Below are 12,111 nucleotides of genomic sequence, written 5' to 3' on the forward strand. Positions count from 1 at the left end.
CTGATTTTTCTCTCCCAACCTGATTTATAAAGAAATGTATATTTAAAAAAATTAATATACATGTATAACCAAAAGAAAAGTAATTAATATGAAGGAGTTCTTGGAGGAAAGATAGGTTAAGTAATGGGTAGCAGGTAGAAGTAAACAGAAGAATCAGGAGAGATTATTAGGAGAGAAATTAAGAGATACATATAAAGATAATAACAAAGATCAGGAGTAGAATTTATTACATTATTAAAAAAGCAGAGGTAATAATCACTGATCCAAAAGTTAAAGTTAAATAGATTTAATCAAAAAAGATAAAGAGGAAAACTAAACTATGTCAGCCATATTAATCAATATTGTTTTAGACTATTTAAAATAACAAGACAGTATAAGGTTAGAACATTGTTGTAGTATAGAAAATGATGTTGATGGATTTAGAAAAATATGGAAAGACTCAAGACTTTTGAAGGAAGAAAGTTTCAGAGAAACAGAGGATAAACAAGGATAGTACAGGCTTACATAGATGCATATGTATATATATATATGTATATATATAAATATATATACACACACACACCTATGGGTATAGATAAATAAAACCACATTTAATTGTAGCCTTTTCAGGGGAAAGGAAGGAGAAAAAGGGAAAGAAGAAAAAAGTAAACCATGCATAGCAAAAAACAAAGGAAAACAAGATTAGAAAGATGGACAGCTCTGAACACAAAGTGTAGTATTTATTATATACAAAAACTTGCCCAGGGTCGCACAGCTAGGAAGGGTTAAGTGTCTGAGATCAGATTTAAATTCAGGTCCTCCTGACTTCAGGGCTGGTGCTCTATCCACTGTATATAGGCTTTCTTGAAATGGAAATTTATTGTTTTATATTTTGAATCCTCTCCTATGTTCTGCTGTGTACATGGCAAAGTTTTTCTTCTTTTTCTATTTTGTATCTTGGTTGGGAAAAAAAAAAAACAACTCAGATGCTATGCCCATCTAATGGAAAACTGTTTAACAAAAACATTATTGCATCGTAATAAACAATAATATAAATAATCCAAATGAAGCAGAGAAGAATTAAATGAACTGATGCAGAGTGAAGTAAGAAGAAGCAGGAAAACAAAATACACAGTGAATAATGATATAAATGGAAAGACTGAACTGTGGCATAATTATGTTAACATCAAGCTTGATTTCAAAAGAGAAATACAGGAATGTACCTTCCTCTCTTCTTTTCAGGGGTAGGAGCTTATGGGTGGGAAAAATTGTATATATTACAAAACTTTGTTGATATACTGGTTAACTATTCTGAACTTTTTTCCCTCCCTCTTTTTAACTAGAGGAAAAGAAAAGCTATAATTGGAAATGAAGTTGATGTAAAAAAAAATTTCAACAAAATTTTCAATGGAATGCTAGAAAAAGAAATCAAGTAACTATAAACAGATATATAAAAAGGGTATAATATCTCTATAGACACACACACACACACATATATATATATATCCCCTTGTACATTTGTTTCCGTGTATAGTTAAAATATGATATAAAAAGTTAGGTTGAGAAACTTAAATTAATTCCAATTTAATTTACCTTTTCCTCCTTCTAGTAATTTCTTAACAGAAAGACTGATAAGTGGTTCAGCCTGCAAAGAAGATAGTTTGGAGCTTGGAGTTTTCATTTTACTGTGAAGCAAAGTCTGAAGTATAAGGCAGTCTTCCAATTGCTTCAAGAGAAGTTTCCAGTATTCAGTATCAAGGGATAGAGCCTCCCAGGAATCAGTAAGTCCTTCTGGGTCAGTACCTGCAATTGTTTGGGAAAACTAATAGAAAATAGACTGATTACAATCTCTCATCGCTCTAAAAAAATTTCATATAAAAACTGCTTGATAATAATTAGAATGTAAAACTTACAGCATCAAAGAAATGATATGCAAATCATCTGCAAACAATCCAATTTTCCACACCTTAGTATGATCTTTGGGGAACTGTCCCCAAAGGCATACAATTAGAGCCCTAATCTCCTTACTTTTATCAACTATTCCTTTGTAGTTTCCATTTCATGTTAACTGGATCACTTTCTTCCCTTTTAAGATTATGTAACTGTACAGCAGCAGAAAATGGCTACTTTTTAACTTAAGAAGCATATAATTTTCAAAACTGCTGAGGCTGCAAAAATTGTGTGCAATATATAGGTTACCTAAGAAATTAAATTCAGGTAAAATTACCTTCTTTTCAAATCATAAATATAACAAAATGTTTTTTTTTAAAAATCCCATCTTTCTTAGGCATGTGAGAGGAAAAAGAATAGTTTTTACTAGGTTTATTTTACTTTTGTAATTCCATTTTTTAAAAGAAACACTTAAACTGGAGAGGTGGGACTGAAAGAGCAAGTTGGAAGCTTAGGAAAAAAGTGGAATAAAGTTCAGATATCTGAAATGAGACTTACTTTAATGCTATTAATTCAATTAAACTATATTTGAAAAGGTTTTTCAGTTTATGAAAATGTTTTTTAATCAGTGCAAGTCAGACTGACTATGCTTATTTCTTTTTCTTTTTTTTTTTTATTTAATAGCCTTTTATTTACAGGTTATATGTATGGGTAACTTTACAGCATTAACAATTGCCAAACCTCTTGTTCCAATTTTTCACCTCTTATCCCCCACCTTCTTCCCCAGATGTCAGGATGACCAGTAGATGTTAAATATATTAAAATATAAATTAGATACACAATAAGTATACATGACCAAACCGTTATTTTGCTGTACAAAAAGAATCAGACTCTGAAATATTGTACAATTAGCTTGTGAAGGAAATAAAAAATGCAGGTGGGCATAAATATAGGGATTGGGAATTGAATGTAATGGTTTTTAGTCATCACCCAGAGTTCTTTCTCTGGGCGTAGCTGGTTCAGTTCATTACTGCTCCATTGGAAATGATTTGGTTGATCTCGTTGCTGAGGATGGCCAGGTCCATCAGAACTGGTCATCATATAGTATTGTTGTTGAAGTATATAATGATCTCCTGGTCCTACTCATTTCACTCAGCATCAGTTCATTTAAGTCTCTCCAGGCCTTTCTGAAATCATCCTGTTGGTCACTTCTTACAGAACAATAATATTCCATAATATTCATATACCACAATTTATTCAGCCATTCTCCAATTGATGGGCATCCACTCAGTTTCCAGTTTCTAGCCACTACAAAGAGGGCTGCCACAAACATTCGTGCACATACAGGTCCCTTTCCCTTCTTTATGATCTCTTTGGGATATAAGCCCAGTATTAACACTGCTGGATCAAAGGGTATGCACAGTTTGATAACTTTTTGAGCAGACTATGCTTATTTCTGAAGAACTTTTGGTAGTTCCCAGTAGTTTCAACTTACTGATTATATTTGGAAAATGTTACATGTTTTATTTATTAACCTGAAATTCTGTATAAAAGTATGGGCCTAACAAGATTTAATATTAACATCTGCAAATCTATTTTAGATACTTTTTTACCACTTGTTTTGTTGACACAAATGGAAGGGATTGGATTTCAACAATCCATGACTTTAAAAATTTGATATTTCTTAACTGAATTTATAATCATTAAGATCTAAAATAGTCCCTAACTTCCATAATTTCTCTAGTTATGAACAAGAAATAGACCCCACAGTGATAAGCCAATGGGCAATTCATTTGTGTAACTCAAAATTAAAGATAAAATAATATTTGTTGATATTTAAAAAAAACCACTGAACTTCAGACCTTGGAATAACTTTTGAGAATCCTCATGTGAGAATCAGGAAAGTGAAGCCCTATGAAGTTAAGTTACTGACCCAAGGGGACCAATTTTCAGGTTTTCTGACTCCTAGGTGAAAGTTATTACTCATTTTTAAATAATGTGTGAATATTATCTAATTAAGAAAACAGAGATCATCATTTCACAATCAAATATTTGCAGATTTTCAATCAATACCACCAGGTATGCATTTCAAATAATTCTAAAGCTTTACCCCTGGGGCACGTCACAAAGAAATATAAATGTTCTACTGGAAAAAAATATTGCCAAAGATTTATGAAGCATCTTTGTTGACTTACTTTTTTCTCAGCTATATTATCAGATATTTGTGCTGCAACAGAATGCCCAACATGTGCAGATAACAAGGCAGCTGCATTGTTCTCAGACTGTATACAAGCCATACGCATTTGTTGCCACCAAGGAGATACAGACTGTGAATCCCATGATTCATCTATAGCAACTGCAAAGGAGAAAAAGTCCATTTGTCTGCTGTAATTAAAATGTGTTAAGCATTAACTCTGAAAACAAAATTCATACTGACACATCTATGTGTCAGAATAGGTTAGAAGTGAATAATTTTAACTCAAAAACTTAGATTTCAATCAGGTAGTTTACATCCATCCATCCATCAATCATCCTATTCTTAAAGCCACATCTCAACTGAGCACATCACAAACTAGTCACACTTCTAAAACCATTACTGTGATAATATTCTATGGTACGACTGTAGTTCTTGATTTTTACATATAAAAAGAGAAGTCACAGCTGAACTTTTCTTGACATTGATTAAATTTGTATGAAATGTCTTTTGCAGTTTTATACTTCTTAAAATAAATTTGAATTACCCCTGATAAGTACACAATCTTATATACAAGAATATAGAAAAAAAGAATTTAAAAGTCTAGAAACTCTTATTAGGCCTAGAACAAAAGATATGTCTTTGATCAAGCATTAGCTACCTAAACATGTCTGTGTTTCCCTGAGCTCTTTTCAACACCGTTTCTGTATATTTAACATAAATATACTTTTTTGGTTTTCTTTAATTAGATCAAACTGCATTCAGAATGTATACTTTTCTTTTAAAGATTTTTTTTCTTCAATCTGCTTAACTTCATAAGTCTTTTTATATTTTAAAAAAATTTTAATATTCATAATTTCTTGGGTCAGAATAACATTACATAGCATTAATATACCATCATTTTTTTCAGTCATTCCCAATTATCAGATATCTAATTTGTTTCTAGGATTCTGTCATTCCAAATAATGGCAATAGTTCTCTAGCTAGGTCTTTTTTTTCCTATTAAAATTTTTCTCTGAGTATTAAAACTACTTTAGTAATGAATCCAATGAGTATCAACATTTTTTGGTAACTCACTGTATAACTCCATATTCTTTTCCAAAAATATTAAAAGCTTTTTTTTTTTCAAATTTTTTCAAATTTCGGAATTACTATTCTTGATAAATACTATTACATACAAAAATAGGATATATAATGATACACTTTATGATATGTTTCCTAAAAATGTTTAAGTTCAATTTTATAAATTAAATCATATTTTAAGAATTCCTAAATAATTAGCAAAACAAAAAGCTATGTTCTTAGTGTCTTTCAAACAAGTGAATACTAACCTAACACTGACTAGGACATTTCAGAAGTTCTACAGCTACTTATATAGTTCAAGTGTGACAAATTACAGAAGAGCAACTGGTATAATAAGAAACATACATGTAAAAGCATTTTTCTTGCATTTTTTAAAAAAGGAATTATACATATGTATGTATGTTTTGGCTGAGACAAGTGGGGTTAAGTGACTTTCTCAGGGTCATATAGCTAGGAAATATTAAGTATTTAGGGTCATATTTGAACTCGGGTCCTCCTGACTTCAGGGCTAATGCATTATCTAGCTACTCCTAAAAGGAATAATCTTTGACAATTATGAATCTATATGCATTTTTAAAGTAACTTACCTTTCATCTTGCTCAGAAGAGAAAGCATAGTGTGAAGACAGCAAACAGACTGTGGCTTATCAAGAATATCCTTTTCTTTAGAGAGCCAAACATTCAGGAGTAGAGACTAAAATTAAACATTTTTAAAGTTGTTCATTCTAAAGCAAACTGGTTTCAAAACAATCTTGCATACACTAGACATACTATATATATCTTTGGAAAAATCTTGCATTTTTGTCAATATGCTCAACCCTTTTATGGTATTTTTATGTACTGACTGCCTACATTGTGGGACTTAAGGGTCTTTACTAAGCTCCTGCCTACTTATGTATTTTCTTTTTCTTCCTTTAAAGTATCTGAAATTATCTCGGATTAAAGCATTGTTTCCAAATACTCATATTAAAATATAGATCATGTGTAAGAAGTATAACATTAACATAGTTTAAGTAGTTTAACTAATTTTTACTTAGTAGAGAAAGAAGTCCATAATCAGATGGTTTTGATGGAGAAAAGAAGAAAAGAGTCACTAAAGAAATAGGGAATGTGGAAGGGGTTATTAAAGTTTACTTTACATATATCCCAATTCTGCCTAGGGTTAGCCTGAGGGGGGGGGAAAAAAAAACAGACTATCATAACACTTCTCTACTTTCCCATAAATGCTCTTACTATTCAATCACAAAAAGATCTTTTGAGCAAAAACACTACATCAACATTTATGTGCTTGTATGGCAGCCATCAATCTCGCAATCTTAAACTTAACCCATTCTGAGCCAATAACATCTATGATTTATGAAATTTGCTTAGAGTAAAACTTGGACTTTACAAAGAGCTTAGTAGCACACGATTATATGGATGTATTTGGGGATTAGCTACAGTAAAATATTTTCATCACCAACAACAATATTGTAGTGAATTATAGCTTAAAGATGTAAAGTAAAAGGTGATTAAGGATAGGGATTAGGTAAGTTTAAATATGCTTCAACTTTAAAAATTTTTAAAAATTAATAAACTTCAAAATTTCACTTAGGACCTTTTATATATCCCATTCTACAAATTCTAACCATTCTCATAATGTAGGCTGTTATTTTAATTTTTACATTCTTATCATTAGGCTAAAAACCAAACATAAAATCCCAACCCTCCAATACATAGAACAGATATTTCAATATGAACTACAAATATTTTTGTCACAGTCAAATCACAAGGAAAGTAGAATTTATTCTTCTTTTTGGACACAATGCTAAGTTTCCATTAGATACATTTAGATATCTTTTAATTAATTTAATTAATAATAATTTAATTTAATATCTTTTAATTTAAATCAATGTTTATTTTTATGTGACTGTATCAGTGTAAAAATTGAGTGAACCCTATTGACTTTACCTTGTGATTCAATTCTGAAGCTAGATCAATTTCCCTTCTGTTCAGTTATGGATTTACTCCAATTTCTGTCCTCTAAGAAAATTTTATTTATTTTAATCTAGTCCTGAATGGCTGAAAAACTGGACCACTTCTGTTGTTTACATACCTTTAACTAAAGATTTAAGTTATTTTGATCAGAAACTAAGTCAGATACAAGGAGTTTTCTCAAACTTACGTGTGTGTGTGTATCTCTGAAGCAATTCACATATATCTGACAACTAGCTTTATATTGATCAATCAGTTACTGTTTCCTTTTTTCTTTGAATACAAACACTATGGTGGGATGAGTCTTTTTATGATGTCAAGAAATTATACTTATTTACTACCCCCTCTCCCAACTTGGAATCCCCCTCTACTCTTTCCTTTAATTAGAAATCAGATTACCTAATAATGTATACTTATTTATATCCATTAATTCTTTTAATATGTAAAAATATGTACCCCCACATTAGGGATACAGTGCCAAGCTATGAAGGCATGATCCTGATTTATTATGCAATTGCTATGCATTGCTTAATAAAACAAAATGCTTAGGTTTCAAACCTTTGTTTCCTCAATTTATTTGTCAGACCAAATCTCCAGAACTGGTTTTGGTACCAGGTAGTATTTCTCACAATATGACTTATAAAGATCATTAATACTAATGTATTTAAATTTTCACACAATGGGGTTTTTTATTTTTTTGTCCTTAATGCTTTTGTGGTTTATTTTGGCATTGAGAAATTTAACATGTTATTTTTTCATTAAAGGAGGACTACAGGATGATTACCAAAAAGAAATATGTATTCTGTGCCTTAAAAAGGCCAAGGAGATCATGTTTTACAAATCTAATTAATGAATTTTATATTAAAATTTTCTTAGTAATTTAAATGCTATTATAATTAATGTGATGCATAGTAAGAAAAAGAAAAATAGTTTAGAAGGACTAAAAGTTTAATAAAAAAAATTAAGAACCTCAAACTAAGCAACCAATAAGCTGACAAGGTAATAATGCCAAAGCCATCTCCCCAAGAAAAAAAGAAACAAGAAAATAAAACGTAATATGCTATGCTTCTACTATAAATATTCTTTCAAAAATCACAGATTTTCATGTTCCATGTTTTAATTTTATATAGATTGCTTTTAAGACTTTATAAGAATCAATTTAATAGTTTTTATTCTGATATAATTCATTAGTACAAATTACATAGTATTATCCATTAAAGTTTGCTATTTCTGTGCTTTTCCAATTTCAAGTTTATTTTACATTTGTTGAAGCCTGTGAGAAAACTTGTATAGAACAGAAAAAAAAACATAACAACTTTATATGATTAACTAAATCTGGCAATTAACACACTACCTGAATTATTTGGAAAGTTTTCATCTACTTTTTATGACATTTCTATAAGGATAATCATTTGCTACAAGCAAATGCTGAAAGCCTGAAGATTCTTCTAAACAAACAAACAAAAAAAGCATGCAATAATGAAAAATTAGTACTTTACCAATAAAAGTTGTGGGCTAAATCCAGCAGATTCCAAAGTATGACACATATCTTCTGTGGAGTTTTCTCCATGCAAGCACTTCCAAAAAAAGAAGCTGCCTAGTGAAAAAAAATTCAAATATGAATTCAAATAAAAATTCAAAAACTCTAACAATCAACTCAAATCTATGACATTCTCAATTGGAATCAATTTTGATGGAAAAAAAAAGGTTTTTTATATGAAAATCAAATCTAAGAGGAAAATAAAGGTAGATTTTATAGTTCTAAATGTGACGTTTTTGGAATTGCTAAGATATATAATTTATTTAAAGCAAAACTTGAAGAAACAGCAATTAAGCTGTTTAGCTATTAGCAACTAGCAAGGTATTGTTTCACAGTATCTAAGATACTGCTTAAAAAGACTAATCACTCAATAAATATAGGTCACAGGAAACACAACAATAAAAATGAATGGCAGAGTAAGAAGTAAGAGGGTCACTGAATCAGGATTCAAGTACCACTTCAAACATATACTGGCTTAATGGCCTAAATAATTACTTACTCTTTCTCTCAGGGTACTTCTACAAGGCAAAGTTACAGAAGAGGGGGTTGATGTATTATGAGTGAAGGAATTTTTCATCCCAGGAGTACCTTACTGTGATAAAATCAAAAGTCTGGCTCCCCAAGATCATAACTGTTCTGACACTTATATATAACTTTCAAATTTTCAAAGTGCCTTATAATCATCATCTGTCTTTAGCCTCATAACAAACTTGTAGATGGGTGTAAGCGATATTTTTAGCTCTACTTCACAAAAGGACACTAAGATTCAGTGTGTCTAAGGGATTCAAAGACCTGTGAGTTTCATAACCCTATATCTTAATGGAGTGGACAGAGCAAGGGAGAATGTACGACCTACCTAAAGCCACATATTCTAATTCACTTATCTTCTTTACACTGATCATATCTTTCTCATATTCTAAATATTCCAGGAATGTTGTCACAGGCAATACACCGTCTTTATCATCAGCAAATCGGACAGAGGTCTTGGTATTTTCTTGTTTATAGTTCTCCAATAATGCCTGAAGTCTAACCAGTTCTTTTTCATCAAGCCTCAACAACACAGCCAACTCCTAAAAGACAAAAAATACAAAACCATGATTCTTCCACGATGTGTCTAAAAATATGCCTTATCAAACCCCTTTAAATGGGATTGAAAGACTTTTGTATTAAATTAGAGGCAAAAAATTTGTTTATTGATAAAGACATTAATGTATTCATGGAGACAACCATGTGATAACAATGCAATAATCATGGAATAAAAAATTTTTGTAAAACCACTAAAATAACATCAATGAAAAATTTATAATTCTCAGTACTAAATATAAGTATGACTGAAAACGAAACATTCTAAAATGTTGTACAGTATAAAATATAAAACAATAATTTGGTCTAATTTTACTATATTCAGCAGGAAAATCAGATAGCAAAAAGAACCTCAATTATTTCAAGAGATCATAGGTACACCACAAATCTTGGAACCGAATCCTTCACATTATATTTTAGCAGAATTAAAAAGATCTCTTAATAATAACACAAATAGACTTGGAAAGAATTTTAAAGGTTTTTCTGTCCAAATCCCGTTCAAAGCATTCATCTTTTGTATATCTCCTACAATTATCAGTCAATTTCTGCTGAACCACCTCCAATATAAAGGAGACCACTATTTTCTGAGGCTGCCCATTCTATTTTGCCATAGTTAAGAAGATATTCTTCCTTATATTAAACTAATATCTGCTTTCTTGGTAACTTTTACTCATTGGGCCTAGTTTGGCCCACTGGTAATAGAGAAAAATCCCCCCCCCCCCCCCAATTGGCAGTACTTTAATCATTTGAAGACAATTAATATGTCTTTAACTTTTCTCCACATTAAAATTTACCAGTTCTTTAAAGTATTTCTGTTATTAAGTAGTTTTCAGTCCTTTTGCCATTCAGGTTTTTCCCAAATTAGTGAAATATACTCGCATAGGGAAGAGACCGCTGCTGAAGTCTTACTCTGATGACCAATCATGATACAGGGATGACTAAATTTTTCAAAGTTATTCCAGCAAAATATAAATTAGCAAGTCCAACTAGACTGAAAAAGCTTTGATAGGGATCAGTAAGATACTATGAGTCTGCTTACTAAGGACCAGCTTAGGTAAATTTGAAAAAGAGGTTCACAAAGTTAGCAATTTAATAATGAAATTTTTGACCACAAACAACTCTAAAAGATAGATTAATCAGCCATAAAAGAGTAGCAACTGGCATTGATTGAAGGGAGTAATCATACTGAAAATATTGGACATTTGAACAACTACAGCAAGTAAAGATTAAGCTAAATGATAACTTGTATGTTTATGTATTATTCCTATACACAAACTATAGATGTTACTAAGGGACTATTAACTCTAATTTGAAATATGTAAGATCTCTAGAGTTTGCAATAATTTGCAGTCACACATACACATACACACACAAACACAATTCTGGAGTAGAAGAAACCTACGAATTAACTTCAGCCTAACTAATTTTATAACCAAAGAAACTGTGTTAACAGAAATGAAATGGAAATAGAAGAAATGGAAAATTATAGTTGAAGAATCATTGAAATACACTAAACTTGACAGACACTTGACAAAATTCTACATAACAATATATATAGGAAAATTGAACTCGAACATTTTTTCTTTTAATTATAGCTTTTTATTTATAAGATATATGCATGGGTAATTTTTCAGCACTGACAATTACAAAACCTTTTGTTCCAATTTTTCCCCTCCTTCACCCTCCCACCTCCCCCAGATGGCAGGTAGACTAATACATGTTAAATATGTTAAAGTATATGTTAAATACAATATATGTATACATATCATAGTTATTTTGCTGAATAAGAAGAATCGGACTTTGAAATAATGTACACTTAACCTGTGAAGGAAATCAAAAATGAAGATGGACAAAAGTAGAGGGAATGGAAATGCTATGTAGTGTGTTAAACTCAAATTTTAAAAAATATTATTTATTATCTGAAAAACAAACTTATTAGGTATAAATCAATCTTAAATTGATTTATATAAATTTATATAAATAAATCTTACAATTAAATAATTTATGTTATTTTTCTTTTTATTTCATTTTAGAGGCAACTTTCACTTATTTATATATATATATATATATCCAGGCCCAATTATACTGCTGAGATGTGGCCCTGGGTGAAAAGAAAGCAGCATACCAAATGAGTGCAGAAGTGGGGCAGAGACACTACTGGCTGAGGGAACTTGTAGAAGGGGGAAGTTTTTGTTTTGGGGTTCCAGGTCAGAGGGAAGAGCTGAAGTGAAGCTAGAAGCATCATCTCCTACCACATGATTAGGTGCTTATACTATTATTTCTCATTTAGACCAAAAAAAAAGAAAGGAAGAAAAAAAGAACCCAATCATAGAAACTTATTATGCGAATAGGGAAGACCTTGGTTCATC

General features: G+C 30.8%; 1 protein-coding gene across 2 annotated transcripts in view; it reads right to left on the bottom strand.

Annotated features, from left to right (window-relative positions):
* Positions 1-12,111, bottom strand: part of RAB3GAP2 (RAB3 GTPase activating non-catalytic protein subunit 2) — a 122,860-nt gene that overhangs the window by 29,956 nt on the left and 80,793 nt on the right. For both annotated transcript variants that reach the window (XM_031937392.1, XM_012547889.3), the window contains exons 20-24: positions 9,516-9,729; positions 8,619-8,716; positions 5,734-5,839; positions 4,065-4,225; positions 1,573-1,801 (exon numbers count right to left, since the gene is read on the bottom strand). In XM_031937392.1, coding sequence (XP_031793252.1) covers positions 1,573-1,801; positions 4,065-4,225; positions 5,734-5,839; positions 8,619-8,716; positions 9,516-9,729 — 808 coding nt within the window. The remainder of the gene's footprint in view (positions 1-1,572; positions 1,802-4,064; positions 4,226-5,733; positions 5,840-8,618; positions 8,717-9,515; positions 9,730-12,111) is intronic.

Source organism: Sarcophilus harrisii, chromosome 4, assembly GCF_902635505.1.
Source record: "Sarcophilus harrisii chromosome 4, mSarHar1.11, whole genome shotgun sequence".
NCBI lineage: Eukaryota > Metazoa > Chordata > Mammalia > Dasyuromorphia > Dasyuridae > Sarcophilus > Sarcophilus harrisii.